This window comes from Typopeltis vanoorti, chromosome 4, assembly GCF_054136105.1.
Source record: "Typopeltis vanoorti isolate ZY-2024b chromosome 4, IOZ_Tvanoo_1.0, whole genome shotgun sequence".
Taxonomy (NCBI): Eukaryota; Metazoa; Arthropoda; class Arachnida; order Uropygi; family Thelyphonidae; genus Typopeltis; species Typopeltis vanoorti.
In genome coordinates, this window is record NC_143552.1 from 33,012,816 (window position 1) to 33,032,719 (window position 19,904).

Sequence of the window (19,904 nt, forward strand, 5' to 3'; positions counted from 1 at the left end):
GCCTCGTGATAAAAAAGCTTTTATGATGACTGATCAGCAGTAAGCTCTTCAAGACTTTCGATTTCATTTTCTTATTCCGTTTCAATTCTATCTGCAGAAAAGGTGCTTGCCAGCAGACTTTGGTGTTTCTGTTTATAAATAGAGGATCCGTAAGCACAGCTGATTGGAATTCCTTGTGTGACGAGGATCTATCTTTTCCCAGTTCCAGGCCTATTTGGAGCAGTAGGTGCAATTTTCAATGTACTTATTAAATGTCTTAGCGTGCTAAGTAGAGACATGAGGCTGGATTTGTTCCAGAAGAAACGCGTTGCATTTCGGATCTGAAAAGAAGCCACCAGATAATGTTAATTCGTTTATTATTAGCACGGTTTTCACGGGGAAAGAGGCCTTTCCATTGACCTAACATTTGTTTGAAGCCATTGCGCAGCAGTGTCTGGTTGACTGTACTATAGGGAATGTTGCACATCCAAGTATTTTTATCCTTCGTTTGGCCAGCTACCTTCGATTGGAATATTAACTCCGAGGTTTCGCATGCCCATAAACCCGTGGATTTACCAGAGTGTAATTTTGCCCACAGCCTCCATAGCTCAGTCGGTATAGACAAAGTCCTTTGGTCGGAAAGACCTGGGTTCGATTCTCGTCCGTGACGTGAGGAACCTTTATCTGGGAAAAACCTCGGGTTTTTCGTCCCCCAGAACAGGCAAAACGGCCCCGTGAACACAAATGGATTACAGTCATGAATACGTTCCGAGCCCGGATAAAATTGGGGTTTGGGGAAAAGCAATGGTGAACTACTCTGTAAAAATCTCATCAGGAATACTGTGGGCAATGCCACCTTGGGGTCGGAAACGACTGAAAGGGAAAAAACCAATTCTGTCCCAGAGGCTTATACACTTAGAATACATGGCGAGGCCGAAATGAAAATAATTTACACGACAGAAACGCACCTGTTGATAAAATCACAAGTGTAGTTCAGCTTATCATGCAAGCAGGATAATAAGCTGAACTACAGTTGTGATTATCCTGCTTGCAGGATGATAAAACTACGCGTGGTTAGATATAAAATATTTCTGATCAAAGAATAGAGGAAAATATGAATATAAAAAATTATGAAGAACTGTAATTAATTTTTTATTCATTTTTTATAATGATTCATTTGTTGTATTTCACAATTTCATGAAAATCCAGATGTCTTAATATTTTTTCGGTAGCTTCAGAAGCATTATGATTTGAGAATTCTTTATGCCAAATAAATGACATAAGAATACCATATATGTTTTAAGGCTTTTTATGAAAAACAAATCTTTCATTTTGCACGGTATTAGCGTCATTTATTTAATGTAAATTTTAAAGATGAACAGAAACGAAAGAGCACATTTCTTCCCTTAACTCAATAAATTTCAAGCGTTAGGCATAAAGAAAATAACGCTAATATTCAGTTTTGTGCATGTAATATTGCTCTGCAAGTCATTAATCTCTGCAAGTGCGTGTAATATTGCTCTGCAATGAGTCCGTTGCCAGTCCAGTGGGCGCATAAGAAATTGTTTATCCTAATTTCTTATGCGAAGGAGATGTCATCACAGAATCGTATTAGAAAAGTTCGAGGCCATATGGTGGTAGACAGCACTATTAAGTAGTTATAAGTTTCCCCAATGCGAGAAAAAAAATTTCTGGCCCAGGCTAACACACTTCTAATATTATTTTTAAAGCGAAAAAAAAAAAAAAGTACATTCAGATTCTCAAACATGCTACGTGAGAAGCAGACAGTAATGCTTAGAGTGAGCATCCTTGAAAAGGAATGGACACATCACATCCGAGGAAGTAGGTCTACTTTCACTATTTCTCTTCTGTACATAAATGACCTGCTCACATTGATTTCAAATCTTGTCCGTAGATGTGCTGATGGCAGTACGCTCCACTCTGATTTGACAAGCCTGGTAATGTCATATCATTAGAAGCCTCAAGATCCTCCACTATGAATGTCTGATCTCCTCAATATTCTTGAATGGGGTGAGGATAAAGTACGAACTTCAACTCCAACTTCTCGCAACATTTCTTCTTTCTTTTGATAACACGCGCATATTAAAATATGATCCGATCTCTTCTTCACATTTCTCTCCAGCATTCCCTGATGCTTGTAAAGAGGGTAATCAGATGAATTAGTGATTCCTCCATCTCACAGAATCACTCCAGTTCGCCTCTTATATTCTGTTTCTGCATATCGCCTGTTCATACATGCATTTTCATAGCTAGTGCTCTGCTAAAGTCATTCTCATACTTCCAGTTTCTCCAACAGCAGCTGCTGATTTACATCCATTTATTTATTCTGTATACATGAAAATATTTAAAGGTCGATAAGCATGCACAAAAGGATAATTCAAAAGTTCTCGGTCTTTGTCGATAAAATGAAACATAGTTATTTATTATGAGGTCATGTCTCTTTGTAAAACACTTTCGTAATACACAGCTTCATGCAATTCATTAAGTAGACGAGAGAAATCTTTCCGGTTGAAATTCACTTCTGACATTCTGTTTTTCTTTAAATCTGAGACTTGAAGTCTTATTTCTTTCCAAGCAATCATCGATATTGGAAGCAAAAAATGTGTGATCGCTTGGCGCGACATTGTAGAGAAAAAGCCTATTTGTGAGTCTTCCTGCGGTTTATTTCAAATGTTCCAAGGCATGCTAATGCTTATAATTGTCTGTCCTCTGCGAATGTATTTCTGTAATACAACTTTATTTTTGCTGGAAACAAAAATATTAAAAAATAAAAATATGTAACAGGAGATCATCTATGGGATTTATTTAAGGTTAATTAATTTTTTTTTCTTGTTTCTGGCAATAATTTCAAAATATCAAACACCGTTTTATGGAATGTTTTATGAATTTTGACGTCGAAATGCTAGCACAACATTTAAAAACAAGCAGCCAACGCATGAGTGAGTCCATGTAGGCGAGTGGAAGAAGCGAACATTATAAGGATAATTTATACGCCGTTCATGATCCTGTCTGAGAACTTTCGCACCCTACATCGCCTAAAACACAGACTGTAGATATACACAGCGTTGATGAAAGTGGTTCTAGAGGCTTGTTTCGCGTTCGTCTTTATCCAAAGCACGTCTCATTTAACAATGCATTTTAGAAGTGATGACTCTTCTAGAAAGTTGGATTTTCAAGTCCCACTCGAGAAAATCTCATTAAATTAGATCAACCAAGACGAACCTTACTTAATCATCTCAACCAGGAAGAGGAAAGAAGGAATTAGAAACTTGAGTTCCTTTTACTAGCTCTTTCTTCCGAAGTACACTTTCAAGATACTCAAGAGGTTTCTAAGTCGTAAGTAATCGGTAGCTTCCATTGACCTATTTGGCCTCTTCGTTAGTTGGAGGAATCTGTGATGTCTGAGCAGAGTTACCTCTTTAAAGGCCGCTCGCAGAGCTCGTTTTAGCAGCAGGTGAAGGGACTAACTATCTTGCGTGTCATGGAGATAACTTGGCATCACTTTTACCTTCCGCCCGCTAACCCCCTTTGCGTGCAAACAACTGTGTTGAGAGCTAAAATTGCTCACTCTATTATCCGTATAATTTATACTTTCCACTGCGAAACACCTGTAATCGTGCTCAAGGAATGTGAGACTGCAAGCCATATTCCAGTCCATTACATCACCTTCACGCCATTTCCGTAGATGAAAGGCTCTCTCTTTCTCTCATGCACACATTTTCATTAAAATTTAAATTTGGACGCCTTCTATTTTTAGATTCAAATCGATCGTTTCATGGAATTTCCTCTCTTTATTTCGAGAGAAAGAAATAAGAAAAACAGTCCCGCGTTTATGAAAATACAAGTACGAAAACAACCAGCAAGTGTGACGCAAAGATGAGGGGGGGGGGGGGGAGAAGGCTTCCACGCGTCCCGTGCTTCATTCCGACCTCATTTGCCCAGAGCAATAAATATTCAGTCATTTGAAACCAACAGATACCACCCACCGAGAAATCCCCCATAACATTTGCCGCATGTTTCGCTCCCTCTTTTAAAACTCCACTTCAGCGGCCACCATAGTGGTGACTTTCTTATTCATACTGCGGCCTCCCACTAGGAAGGGGAAAAAATATTTTGATTTCTTTTTTTGCAGTAATGCATACCTCATCTCTACACAGATTGAAGAATTATACGGAAGGAATTAACAACTCGTATATCTGCTCTACCCTGAACATGATTTTCCAGCACTCAACCATTTCCTTTAATGTAATCTTGATGGAAAAGCTTCTATGGTGTATTGTTACAAAGTTCTGAGTTAGAAGAATGATATCATAAGCTTGAAACCATCTTATATATTTTTCAGTGTGTTTAAAGATCTCCTCATAAGTAACCTAATCACGCACTATTTCGAGAATGCATTCGTTTCAAACTTCCAAGAATGTCTTCTCTCTCTACCCTCCATAAAATGAAAAGTTTCTCTACCGGCATCATGTATGACTCTTTCAGTCTGAATCATATCACCCATCTTTTTTCTGTTTTGCAGTTCGCAAATTCTCAATTAGTCCTCATAATCTACATCACAGTCATCTCTAACACACTCCTTTGCATCTTCTTTACTGTTACCTACATCACTTCAGAAAGCAGATCTGGGGACCTTAGTCATGCTGAGTTGTTTCTAGGCCTTGTAAAGAGGTAAAATGACTTCCTTATCTTTACATGTGAACACTCGTTTCAGCATTGCAATTATCTTTTGAGTTGTATTTGTAATCTTTGCTACATGGCCCCTAAACTTCAACTTTCTATCTAGTAAAACTCCAAGATCCCTAGCCTGACCAGTTTCTTCTAGCATAATCCCGCATAATATAACACGCTATTGGATATCTAAGTGCATTACTTTACACTTACTGATAGCCATTTTCACATGCCCACAATTCCAGCCTGTTCAACTCATTCTGCAAGTGCTTCGTGCCAGTTGCATCCCCGAGCGACAATGTCGTTTTCGTGGAAATAAATCAGACCAACAACGAGAAAATTTTCGAAACTTAAACGAGTGGAAAATGTGATCGAAAAACGAATTGAGCATCATGAACTGGCAAGGTAATAATTTAGTATCGCCCTGCCTGTTGATTAAGGAACAAGCAAAGCTCTCTTCACATATTTGTTCATCATCATAGATAGGTTGATTGCATTAAAAAAAAAAAGGGTCTTAACTCCGTTTTGATAGATACAGTTAAAAACTTTAGCTAAGTTGTGTATCGTGATTTCAGTAACGAGGAAAAAAAAATCATTCATAATCTGATATTATATTCATCGCATGTTGAAGAAATTAGTCTGCTGTAGAAAAATATTAAATGTCGGGAGTTTTTTTTGCATAAACTGTGTATGCTAAAATTAAAAACGATTCCATGTTTGTGGTGTCCTCAGCTTTGGGCCTAGAACAGGTCGGCGTAAAGGACGACGCTATTCTGATTGCCCAGACTTGGAAAAAAAAAATTCACAAAAGCATTTATATATACTTTTAAAGGAACTTACTATCGCAGATGAGCTATTTTTGTGAATATCTTTGTCTTCCTCAGTTAATTTAGCTGCATAAATGCATTTCCATGTCCCAGCAGAAAATAATAACATTTGATTCTACTGTTTGTGATAGGAACGATAGTTCGTGTCGGTCTGCCCATCAACTCTACTATGCCGTGGATTTAAAGCTTCTGCCAGGTTATATAGAGGCTTTTTGTATGATAGCTTATGGAGAATTCGGTATTGTCTCGGATGTCTAAGCGGCTTGCTGTGGCTCTCATTCTTAATGCGAAGCTATCAGAAAAGTAGAAAAATATAAAAGATAATTTGAATTATTAGCTATGTTCGAGACATGTTTTTCAGTCTGAAAATTGGGGGAAAGAAAAGAAAACGGGATTTCTTAGAAGCAGCAATCGCTACAGTCCCAGAACGATTGCTTTTTCTTGTTTTAAGTCAGTTAAATGCAAGCGAATGAACACGTTAACTACTGCATTTCAAATATTAAAATATACATCGCGTTACTGAAGATGTTTTTAAATGTGGGGGGGGGGATTGAAAATATTTGAAACTTGCAAGAGGAAATTGTGTCGAAACTCGAAAGAATAAGAAATAGTCACGCTAACTGCTCCCAACACTGTTTTTGGTGGCCACCTGTGGTTTCCCAGTAATTAGAGTAAAGCCTGCCGTCATTCTCTTTTCTCCTGACGTCCCCCAAAGTGTCTTGACCGTTGCTTTTGTCCCCATAAATCGCCCACTTCGGTCACCGCTTTGGCCATTAGGCCTAATAAATTTCTTCCGTCCGAGTGACATCAGCAGTGGTGTTTATTTTGTTCTCCAGGCTTTACGAGCCACAAGGGCATGTACACTTGTTAAGGCATGGAAGTAAGAAGGGGGAGAGAGGGAATATGTGGCTGGACTATGTCTAGCAATAGTCACTCCTTTACACTTGGGTCTTCGTTCGGAGTGTGTTGCGAGAGACGTTTCACCAGCAGACGCGAAGGCAGCCATTAGTCAGATACACAAGGAGATAACCTCGAGGGGTGTTTTAAACAACGTATACACTTGCAATCTTATCGATGATTTAAGATTTCTCAAGCCTATCAGTTGTTAAGACCTGTGTGTATGTCGTTCTTAATAGTAACTAACCGCATGTTTCAGAAATCTGGCATTCAGCACACCGTTCTGAATATTTCCTTAAGATCCTACTTAATGTTTTAATAACACTTTTCAAGTTTCTCTACAAGCGCAAATTCAACGTCATACTCTGAATAGACTCGTACTTGACCTAAGTTATCAGCCGCAAATCATTGACACGCGAAAGCATTCGAGGCACCACCCAGTGAAATTCTAATTCGTGTTATCAGTGGAATTTTTCTATTAGCCGAGAAGATTTTTGATGGTGTGTATAGGGCTAGCATTAATCATATCTTCTGTTAATTTTTTACGTATAAAGCATTCAAGTATTGGCAACTATTGCACTATTTTCGTACAGTACAGAAGTTGTTGAGTAACCTCGCTGAGTGCTAGTGGATGTAGGACGGACTCCTCAGTTGCGATCTACATTTACATGCAAAACATAAACAATTAGTATAACACTGGCGGCTGCGCGGTTTAACCAAGGCATATCAGATTTCTGTTTTGAAAACTGTGAGATGCAGTTTCTATACAATAGAAAAACGATAAACAAATTATAATGAAGGCCAAAAACTTAGCGAATGATTATCGTACTATTAAAGTGCTTTATTTCGTCACAACGACAGACAGTTTTGTTATGCATATTGAATAGAAAGTGACATTTAGGAAGTAATTAGGGGGAAAAAACCCTAAAAACGAAAGGGACTGCTTTGATGAGTTAAATAACGTGGGTCTTTTGAGTGAAGAAAAAAAACTGATTAAAGCAGATATGTTTATTTAGTTTGACGATTTGCTAACCGAATGGAGCCATTTCAAAACGGAGCATTTAAAAGAAGTTTTCTTAGAAACTTTTAGATAAAAAAAAAGAATTTTTGTAATCCAAACAATTATACAAAGATAGGATAAAAAAAAAGTGGATAATATAATAGTTCGGTAAAGCAATGGATAACAACTGATGGTTTTAAATTTGTACCAAACTAGTAGAAATGCGACCGTTGACAAAGCATCTCCTACTTCATCTTGTCTGTGCTATGCTACAATCCGGATATTTTATGTAAGATCTTAACATGCATGGATCTGACATAAAATTCAGTATTCATAAGCCTGTACACTATTTTTACTATTTCAGTAATATACTTCAGTAGCACACCGACACCAGTTGGGATACGCACGAAGTTGAAGAGAGATATCCAGACACTGTATTTACATGCTACTCAACGTTACTGTTTTTATGCAGAAAAATATTTGCATCTACTTCGACATGCAATGTCTTTTTGCACACACATTCCTATGCTTTTATTTCGTAAGTGACGTCACTGTCTTATGTCCTAGTTTCACAATATACAGATACGAACATTACCCGAGTGACACGCTCAATTCTTAAAGATAATACATAACAGGATTACTTAAAAGCGACACAGTCGTAAAAGATGTTCTTTTAACGAAGGAGTCACAATATTTAGAGATGTTCAAGCCAATTATGGCTCTACTGCTGCGACAGTTGTCTAAATTCGATATGGCAAGTGGTATAAATTTCCCAGAGAGATTACGAGTGCAGTAACCAGTCGTAGTTTGAAATCCAATAAGCCAGTACACCCAGAGGAGGTCAGTTATTTTGGATGATTCACGCTGGATCCAATTTCGTATTTCTTAATATGGAACAATAAGAATTCGTCTTTCTTGTATATTCAGATGACAACTTCTTACCTATCGAGCGTATATCTTTGCATACATTTTAATGCATACCCAAATGCCTACATTGAAAAGAGAGATGCTCCGAGTGTTCGTACGAGTGATGGCCACCTTTATTGGAACTTTGCCAACTTTGGTTAAGGACCGCCCACTGCAATTTTCATTCTTGGTTTAATAGCAGTTTTGACATAAAGCAGAACTGCATTTAAGCCACGTGCGTGTGCGTCTGTGTCCAATTCAATAAAAAAGTACAAGATCCTGTCCATAGCGGGCAAGAAACTAAATGCTATCAAAAGAATGTTTCTGATTCAAAATATTCTGACGTAATGTTCAAATATTCTTTTCGTATTTCCATAGTAAGTGCAGAAAAATGTACAGTGATTGAAGACAAAATACAGGTCAATTTTAAAATACATTTTGTAATTAAAATCTTAATTAGCAGATACCGCATCTTGGTCATCCATAAGTCAACCATTCTCAGCCACAACATGCCAGAGAGCTTCAGATCATTCCTGTATTGTATTGCTGAAAACAACATTTTCAACAATATGTTGAAAACTCAAATGTTTTAAATGTGTATTGTTGTTTTTCCTCTCGACACTGGTTCACTTAAGAGTTACTGATGTGAACTACAATTAAAAAGCGATGTGGAGAACCAATGGATATACATTCAGATAACATGAAGATTGTAGAAAAGAAGAAGAAGAAAAAGCAACGAATTTAAAACTACCATGGAAAGGAATTAAGTTTCATCGTACGTGCAACTAAGCTAAAAACTAGCAAGAAAAAGTTCATACCAAAGCAGTACAGATGCTCATCTAAGAAATACAGGTAAGGAGAACGTTTTTAAATGATTAAATGGAGCATTCCGAGATGCGAACCACAAATGGCAAGAGGATTTGTAGAAATTAAAAGAAAAGAAAAATACCTGTGATAATTGACGGATGGTGAAGAGGATTATTTTAATGAACTGCGAGACTTCTAGAGAAATATCTCAATTCATTTTATTGGAATTACAGACTTTTGAAGGAAATTCGGGAATTTGTCCAAGAAAGAGTCTCTCCTTAATGCATCAAAGGAATTAAGCATAGAATAAAAATAAATTTGATAAATACATGCCTTAAAAAAGGAGGATATCGCGAGGTCCGATAGAATCAGAATATTTTGAAAATCATTTATATGATTAAGGTTAGTTTTGGAGACAGAGAGAGAGAATCGAAAGTGACAACACAAGGAGAATTCTGTGAGTGGATTCGGGTATATTTGGGACCGTGATAGCGAATACATAATCAGAGAATTTCATATCTTAACAGAGATAAATTATCATGAGCACAACTTGGCTCCATTTGAAAACGAAGAGATTATTGTGCTCATGATAATTTAAATGTATCATCTATGTTCTAATCAAGTAACATCAGATGAAATGAATGAAAAATATATACAGTATGAAACGGTTGGTAGATACGAAATCTTTCTTAGCACCATTCTCTGTCATCAAGAATTTCATCGGCAAAAAAACACAACATACCTAGTTTATTGTCAACATGGATATTTAGTGGAAAGAGAATAAGATATAGTAGTAACAAATATTGCGAATGACAGCTTGGGATGCATTTTTTTTTTTTTTTTTTTTTTTTTCCTTTTCGGGGCGGGTTCAAGAATTCGAGCACCATGTGTAGCTGGGTATCCATCCCACCTTTAAACTAGTTCTCGTCATGTTCGCTCCAACATTTCTGGAGTAACCGTTGCCACAGACAGTCTCGAATTTTTCGCTCAAATCTTGTAGCGAAATAACATCTTTAATGTGCACAGTGATTTTGTTTTTAAGTCTAGGCTTATAAAGGATGTAAGGTAGGCATTATTGTTCGTTTTCTGTCTTCTAGATCTCGTTACTCACAGTTCTTGAAAAACTTCCTGTAGACATAAGTTTTCGCAACAGTACCTTATCAATTTCTTTAAACTGATTTTACAACTCTGAAATATTTACCATCGCGTGAATTAGCCGATATAGTCATCTAAATTCTCACTACACAATGAATCACTGGCTAAGAGGTTTTCCTACTACTGTAAATCATCAGGATTTTTTTTGTTGTTGGATTGATTGCTATTTTTCCATTTACTGAGTGTAGTAACAACTACGCGGGTAGTGGAAGAACTTGAGGCACATAAAATGTACATCTTTCCCCTTTTATGTATCCATTTCCCCCTTAAATCTAACTAATAAATTCTGTTTTATCCACTCGTTTTTTTTTAATATTTTAATGATTTTTTAAGATAAGTCATACCACTAAGTTTCTAATGTGAATTTCTAATAAGCAATCAAGTTCGCATTTTTTTTTTTTTTTTAGATTAAGAACGACTAAAGAGAAACCAGTATGAGTACAGAAAATCCAAATACCTTAACTTGGATTTTACTTTAAGGTTTTTCGATTTTTTATCTTTTTTTTTATCTTATATTAAAGGGCCACTCGACATCAACGTAAACTTCCGAAATGTCAAAGAAAATTGGGCATCAACCTACAGCTGTGTTGTGTTCCATTCTCATATTAATCACCCCCCCCCCGTAGATGCAATGAAAGAGTGCGCCCGAGTTGGCTCTTGCAAGAGCTTTCCGCTAAACATTCGGCAACCTTTATTGTCTTCTGTGAGATGCCTGCGGATATTTAGAATAACTCTGGTTGGAAATATCAGTGGGTTTATGAAAATTCTCTCTTGAAGTGCACTTCCTATGAAACGTGTGTGTGGCGCATGCATTTTAATATCGGGATTCAAATGAGAACCTTAAGCCTTCTTTCCTCTTGGAATTGTCTTCTGAGAGAAGAGATGGCTCGAGGATCAGATGACACTTTAAAAATTAATATTCAAAATAAAAATTATAATACAATGCCATTCTAGCGGAATTTTTACCTCTGGAGAGAGGATTTAAAATATCCACAACGCCCTCTGTCGGCAACATAGGATAGTCCTTCCTGAAATGCATTCAGACCTTCGAAGAAATAAAGAAGCAAATTTGCCTTTTATGGCATTTGCAATATTTATTCCTTTGCATTGTCAGCAGCTTAATGTTCACGATGTGCAGCGGAAGAGCGAGCATATGGCTAAGAAGAGAACCTGTTTGAATACGTTGAGCTGAATGCGATCGATGGATTATTCATTTTCCTGACCACCCCCAATACAAGCAATAGCGATGAAAAAACGCGCAGAATATTATAGTTAAATTAACTTCTATTTGCACACTAAGCTAGGGCAATGCCATCCCGCTTTAATCAATCTATAGGAGAAGTGTTTTTTAAAAAATATTGAGTCTTTGATATCAACCAGTTACAATTTGTAGCTCCGATGGATTTGAACCGTGTTATTATGAATAATGTTACGATAGGATGACTTGTGCGATGTTATAACTTTATAAGAATGAAATGAAAGTAAAATATTCTGGTCTAGCCAAAGTCAGAAAAATATTCAAATTCCGCTGGTAGTATTGGCTTTCAAGGGATGATACCTCCTCCTTCACTTCCCTTTAAGGGTTCAAGTCCGGTTTACATCTGGACTCTGAGCTCACTAATGCATTTGAGCCACGTTATCCTCACACTAAACCATTACAGACCTCCTTATGTAATCGAATAGTTCAGTTTATCCTATTTCTCTTCTCTTTTTCCCATCCACGCATTATTTTGTATTTAATACTTTTTTATATACAAAGGAATTTCCATGCGGAATGTCCCAGGTAAGAAGCTAAGGAAAAAACGTTGGAAAGAAAACTTGAAAATAGAATAAACAAAGCCAGTTAAATAAATGTATATGAAAGGAGAGAGAGAAATAGGTCAAAACAACTAAACTAGCTGTCAAAAGACAGTGTTCGAACCAACTTATGGATCCAAAAGCTGAGTTAAAAATAAAACACTTGATCAAAGATGGAGACTACAGACAGGTGTTCTGAGAAAAATTAGGTGAATAACAGGTAGCATCAATGGCAGAATCATTAAAGATATGAGGAAGGAACTTGACATTATTAGCAGAGCTAATATTAGGTATATGGTCACTTAAATGCAGCAAGAAAACTAATGTAATATTGTAATTGTATGAAAACAACTCCGTCTCAAGAGACTGCTTAGTTGGAAGAATATAGGCCTTACATTAAAAAAAAAAAGATAAAGAAAAAAGTTTTAAATTTATAAAATCGTAATGTACACATGTAGTTGTAATGTAAGAATGATAAATGATTACGTTTTGATTTTTCTGATAACAATTATGGAGAAAGAAGGCAGCCCTGATTTATCGCGCGATATATTAAGGCGGGGAGGGACTGATGGACACGAGTACAAACTATGTCACAATATTGCATCTCTCCTCCAGCCGATCGGATAAAGATAACCGGCAGGGGTCTGAAACCCAATCTACATCGCGTAGGCGTGTATCACCTTTTTTGGACCACGGTACGTAAACATTCAAGTCTACTGGGTCACCAATATGTACAGCCTGTCACCGTGCGTGTATAGACGGCTTTACAGCGTTTACGTAAATACACATGTCCGAGAAAATGTGTAGTAATTGAAGTTTTAGAAGATAAACATGTTAAATTGAGGAAGCTATTTGAAAAGGCAATGGAAAATCGACAATAATTGCAACGAATAGCTTCTAAACATTTGAAATATTCCGAAAACAAAAAAGATTCTATTATAATTTTGATGCTTATGTAACTATTATATATCAGTAATCCTAGAGCAACAGTTAGATATTATCCCAACAATATTAGACAACAATGGTAAATATTTGTCTACTGAATTTTGCATGCTCGCAATAGATGAAAAGTAGGTATTCGCTGTCCAAAAGACTGAATAAAGAAATAACAGATAAAGCTAGTAATGAAATTCTTGCTTAAGTACAGCATACTGCGGATGTATCAGAGTAAGTTTTTCTTAACTATGCACTGTAACAAGGCCCATCAAAACAACCTGGAAAAACAGTTTGAACACACCGAGGAAACGAATGAAAAGAGCAGAGATTGATATAACTGACATGCCTTCTGTAACTCTCCCCCCATAGAAATCCACTTCATATGTCAACGTCCGTTAGAAGTGGCGACTTTGCTAATCTCATTGCGAGACGCAGCTGTACCGACTCTCCAAGCTCTGTGTTTTGATAACTTTCTATTAACAAATGTTTGGCTCCCTGCTTCAACTTTAATTCCAGGCCATCAAACTTAGCGACTAAAGAGCTGTCAGTAGCGTATTCACCACCGAGGGAAGTTCGACGTTTTTCAGAGACCATAGCGCCATCTATTGAAAGTTAAGAGCTCTTGACTTTGAGGTTCCTAAAAGTTGGAGTCACTGTAGAAACATCCGCTCCGCTTTCATGGATGTCTACGATTCTATTGTGCGGCCAGATCGCATTGTTAGCGGAAGAAGATCGTGAAAAGGGATCCGATGGGGGGAGGGGAGCTTGTGTCTCACAAAAGTGGGCGAAAGATTACAGAGAAGCCCGTGTGTAAACGGGACCGAACTGAAGTGAGTGGTGTGCAAATCCTAGTTTAGTGAGCTTGTGAATGAATCTTATTTTTAAGGGGTGTTTCAACCACCCCTTTTTCACGACGGTTGCCGATCTCAACAAAAGAACGCACGATGACAAGGTAAGCAATCCTAGCTAAGGTTTTGTGTTCGAAATTATATTAGAAGACGTGATAGTCATTCACTGCATTGGACTTTCAACATTCTTCAGATTTTTCGGAGGTGTTTTTCTAAATCAAAACTTCTGGCAGGCTTTTATTCATCAGCGGCTAAAAGAAAAATATCCATAACGTGATTTTTAAATAGTATTGACAGGAAAAAAAAAATTGTTCCAACGTGTGGAGCTTATTATTATATACACTTGCCTTTAATTCTTAGTAATCATATAAAAATTCAAGCATTCTTATTGTAAAAGATTCTTTAAAATAATAATAAATAGTTATTTAAATAATTCTGATAAGCATCGTGTGACCATTCTGTTTGCAGTTCTAAAAGGCTAACTTCGAATCATCATTCTGATTTAATTATTTCATCACAAAAAAAAATAATTAAAAATCGAATGATCTGATAATCCATTGTTGTAGGGAACAGCTCAATAATTCCTTTTTAACACATGCGCACGTGTTTTGGATTACAACAACAATCAAGTACACATTTTTTTTTTCTCTTTTCAACTGACACTACATTGCATTAATCAAATTACAAACAATACAAGTGAATTTATTTATCTGTACGATAGACGTGATCATGATTATAATGTGGTAGGAAGCAGCATCAGCCACTTTGCAGACGGAGATACATTTGATCTCTTCAATGTATCTCTTCACCAAACAACCGCATGGATGAAATGGGACACTCCTCCAACCCTTTCTTGTCCCCCCCCCCATTAACGTTCTCGACTTGGGTGACCCAAGACAGTTTCCTCATAAGCTCTGAACCATCTCGTGCATCCACTTTCCAATATTTAGCTGCTTCATTTAATCCGCCCGGGGGTGGCCCATGACGCTGAAATTGGCTTCCTTCCGTCTACCGGATGTGCATTAACGACGAGAAAATGACCGCTGGTCGAGCATTTAACTTCGACAATTTGCTGGAAACCCTTTCTCTGTTAGGAGGTAGCATTTCGGGTGCACCACTGTTTGAGGAGTTACGGAGAGAGAGAGAGAGAGAATGGGTTATAAACGTGGATGGATTTGTGCGCATGCTCTTCACTTTAGCAAAGATTCAATTCGTTTTGTCGAGATCTGGGAACTGACGATGATATTTAGAAGCAAAATTGTGTGGTTGTGATTTACGAAAAAAAGGGACCGTTTCTCGAATGGGTTTCTTTTAAGTCGCCGAGGACTTAATTTTTAAAATGATTAATAAACGGCCCCTTTTTATTTAACAGCCAAATATCATACTGGATTTATTATAAGAGCATCGGCTTTTTTGTCAAATGCCAAAGAGCACCTCTGCGTGAAATAATAAGACTTAAGGAGATTAACACTGCGATAGAAAGTGCTAAGATAATTAAGATACGCGTTAACATGTTCATTGCCAATCACGCGATGCGAGTTCTCGCCAAACGGCCGATCACGCGTTATCGCGTGGAAGTCGCTAACTAAATAAAAAAAATAAAAAAAAGTTGGCCACCACACGAAATTCCAATTTTCAGCTTGGCAATGAAAGTGTTAAGACCATTTGTTTTTTAATGATAAGTCCATCCATGAAATGTCGTAAATTTGGTAGTTCATTAAAACTCTGAATGAGTTCCGAGAGTCCTCCTCAAGAAACTAAACGGTTTTTCCATCCCCCCCGATATTAAGAAGGTGGCCTTGCACTGGATGATGAAAATAATCTAAACTTAACAAGTTGATTTTGATGCGATCTGCCAGAAGTCGAGTCACCATGGCAACCTTTAATGTTTTACTGATATAAATGAAGAGGAGTCAAATCTCAGAGAGGTGAATTATCAGCTACTTTTCAATAACAATGCAAGTTCGCATGAAATAAACGCATATTGTATTAGAAAGGAAAGAATTTTAAGGGAATATACCTTCTTCACGCAACAGGGAATGCATCAATGGCAGCAAAAACCAGAATTCCTTATTTAAAAATTCATATAAAATAATACCCCACTTTGTAACAAAAACATCCCATTATTCTGTCTAACAAAGTATATCCTAAAATTAAAAGTAAACTACAGTCGAGTTATATTACACTACTGTATTCATGGTGTCATTTCCTAAACTATGGGAAATTAACATGAAAGTAATTAGGCCTAATGTCTAGCATTGAACGAAATGCTGTCTCTGTGAATTCAGTCAATGACATGAGTTGACTTCTACATGTTTTAGAAATTCGGTACAATAACGTAAAATAAAAATGTAATTATTTGGCTTAATTTTGGTACTTCAAAGAATCTGTTATACCGTAACTGAGATGCCGAACACCTCGTTGGGAAATGCGCCTAAAAACGCGATGTTCCTCACGAAAATTACACATTAAAAACTTGTAGGGACAAAAACACGACTTTTCGAAAGGAGAAGTCCCTGGTACCCTCACATGTAACCCTGAATTTTCTTTTATTTTAAGGTCCGTGTGAATCTTCGTCACAGAAATGATTCAAATCAAAAGGGTCCTACGGCTACACTTTTTTTTTAAATATGTTCCTGATATTGGGAGAAGGGAAATAACTAGACGCAGGAGGATCTGTCGTTGCTTGTTCTCTAAATATTAATTTGCAGAAGGCTTCAGGGACTGAAGTTAAAGAGAAACACACGAAATATCTTGTTTGTTATTCATAAGAAGCACATAAAATATTATTTTTTGTATTTTTTCAATCCTGAGTTTCCTTATATTTTTATAAGGTTTCACAACTGAACGCGACAAAACTTGAAAATCAGATCGATGAATATACCCAATGAACACGCATAACCAATTTCGATCGCTGACTTTTGCCTCCCAACTGTTTTGTTGGGATAAAAATCAGTTATCGAATGGGAAAAGTTCCAATCACCTTCTTATGAAACTCCTAATCATTCGATGGGTGTTGTATACGAACACGGTAGACTTTTAGAGTTCTCTCAGCAAACTGCGAGTTCCTACATCAATAAGAGCGCTGCTTTTCTGCACGACAAGCCTACTTACATGAACTTAGCAATAAAAATTGTTAATGATAAAACTTAACACCCCAATGATTACATTATAGAGTTTGTTTCTTTGCATTTGTATAAAGTCGTATGTTTGTCATTACAGGTCAAGGTGTGGTTCCAAAACAGGAGAACGAAACATAAACGTCAGAAACAAGAAGAGGAACAGAGTGCACGCCAGACCGAGCAGAAATCTTCTTCTTCCTCGTCGTCTTCAGATTCTAAAGGTTCCCTTCATCTGACGGAAGACCGGACATCTCCACCATCGCCAAAGAGGAAGTTGTCTTCCTCTCACGTCGCAGACAAATGGGCGTCCGACTCGTCACGGCCCGATGACGTAGAGGTTGAAGTTCACAGTACAGACGACTCACCCGCAAGCAACTCCTGAACGCAAGTGTGCGAATGCAAGAGAAACGTTCCAGCCGACCGTCGTCTGTGTTGCATGCATTTGATCCACGAAATGGCTGCGTGTGGACGGTTTTGTCGTAGTGCCTACTACAAACAGAGGATGGTGTGCGGGGACGAAAATGGGGGTTTTCTCCCATCCTGTCTCGTCTCGCATTGGCGATCTGATGTGTGAAGGTCCGAGTGAGAACACTGACAGTTGCTGCAGCCATTGACACGCTGTGCAAAGCGTATTATTATTCCTATTTGTCAAACGGTGTAGTTTGTGTCCTGTATACGATCTTAGACTTATGCCGTGCGTACATGTGACTTTGTAAAATGCATCTTTGTGTTTCTGGTTGACCCGCCATGCATTTTTTTTTTTTTTTTTAAATTCTTCTTTCTTATTGCCAGCAAATGCAAAGAAAAGCATCCTAACTACAAAAGATGGACCGTGCTTTCCAACCAGGATACGACGTGGAAGAGAAGAAACTGTAAATATAAACTATCATCATTGCATTAAATGTACATTAGAAACAGAACTTAGGACTAGGGAATGATCGAGCGAATCATCCTCTTTTTATACACACAACAACACACCAATATTTGCAGAAACGACTAAAAATAAATTCACATGTATGTTAATAATATTCATATACTTTGTGTGTGTGTGTGTAATTGTCAGAAGTCGGCAAACCTTGTCAACAGTATTGCACTGGAGGCTTATGTTTAACAGATGAGTAGTTGGTCTCTGAGCCCACCATAATGCGAAGTTCCTAAACCGATTTCATTATGTGAAGCCCTCAAAGAGAATCATCATTTGAAGGGTACTCCCTATAGTGATGATGAATACAATTCGCATTTCGATGAATTAAAAAAAAAAAAGTACACTTTTTTTTTTCCCAGTGGTACTTTACCGGTCTCGAACCCTGGTGATGAATTTTTGAGGGCGATTGAACCGGTGGCGAGTTGTTTTTCACATAGGAAACCTCTCGCATTTCAAAATTCTAATTATAATAATAATACCACGATCATCCTACGACTTTGTTAACATGCCTTCGGCCATTCATTCATTGTAGAAGATAAAAATCTCGTTTAGTTTATAAGTATCGATGAAGGCCTAAATAATTTTAAGACTGAAAATAAATTATCAGTTGTCTAAATTTCTTTCCCACTCTTGTATATGAGTAAAATTCAAAACAGTTTTGAATTTCATTTGAACAATGTCTGCAAAACGTTATTTTCTGTCATTCTCGGGACAGATGATCACAATGGAATACTCAGAACTTATGGAGTAATACCGAATGATTTCCTCTAATTTGTTTTAGGGAAATAGCAAAATTATGAGAGAATATGTGCGTGTTATTCAGTGGTCGGTCCATGGTAAAATATGTTCTTCCTTTTCCATAGTTTGCTTGTCATGTTACATCCTTCTGACCACCACCCCCAGCTATATTAAGTTCACATAGACGTGGTATCCTCATATCCATCATTTACTTGGAAATTCATTAAGATTACCTGATTTTACAAATTCATCTGGCTAGCAACTACCCGAAGTTTTATTTTTTCGATATTTTTATTACCATTTATGAGATTAGAAATGCATCATATGATTGGGTGTTTTATGGTTATTAAAACCCAGATTACCTTGCAAAAATTATGAGGACACGTAACTTTTATCAGCTTCAATACACCGTTTGTCCATGATTACAATCCAACTCTCCTGGTTAGATTTTCCACTTAACTAATAAATGGACACGGGAAAGTTAGCCTACTACTCCACCAAAATAGCATCAATTTCCCTTAAACATGCTCATCGTGGTTTATTTTGTGACTTCACTCCCATTTCTGGAAACATTGCCATAGTCCTTGCACTAAGGATATCATGGAGCATTATTCTGCTGACACACGACTAGATTGTTTCCTTAGAACAGCCAATAGGAGACAAGTCAGAACTGTCTAGAATGTCAATGCCATGCTCGGGTACTACGACATGGCGGCTGTGAGTCAGATAAATATTCACTTGACCGCCACCTCTAATACTGTGACCACAACACTTAACCCAGTGGACAATACACCTTAGTAAATAACGTCCTCAGAGCTTCCCCCCCCCCCCATTCAAACAAGTTCATCCGATTTCAAGAGCGGATCTGAATATACCAGTCAACAGCTCAGTCATCAACCACAGCTTTCCGACTGTCTGCTGTTCAAACCCAAGCATTGCGAGCAGCAATCCTTTCAGCGGGTTCATAATTTTGCTAAAAGTTCTTACTTCTGTGGCTCAAATCCTTACAAATGAGGACGCTCTGAATTCCTGTTTGAAGGAATCTATGGGTGAAAACGGGAACATAACGGGAGAAAGAAAACTATATTTAGCATTCTCTCCTATTTTTGTCTATCAGATTATGTGGCTTACCTGACTCATTTATTTTTACAATAATCCCACCCACAAAAAGGTTGAAAACCTATAGTACAATAATGCCTTCATTAAACTAAGGGTTACATAATCCAGGAAACTAGAGACCGAAACCTGGTTTTGTGGACCACTAATGTCATTTTC

General features: G+C 37.4%; 1 protein-coding gene across 1 annotated transcript in view; it reads left to right on the forward strand.

Moving 5' to 3' along the window:
* LOC150107209 (uncharacterized) overlaps nucleotides 1–17,878 on the forward strand; it is a 70,090-nt gene extending 52,212 nt beyond the window's left edge. The window contains exon 3 of the mRNA XM_090391692.1: nucleotides 17,067–17,878. Within this exon, the coding sequence (XP_090247818.1) occupies nucleotides 17,067–17,348 (282 nt within the window). The 3' untranslated portion in view covers nucleotides 17,349–17,878. The remainder of the gene's footprint in view (nucleotides 1–17,066) is intronic.
* The last annotated feature ends 2,026 nt before the right edge of the window (nucleotides 17,879–19,904 follow it).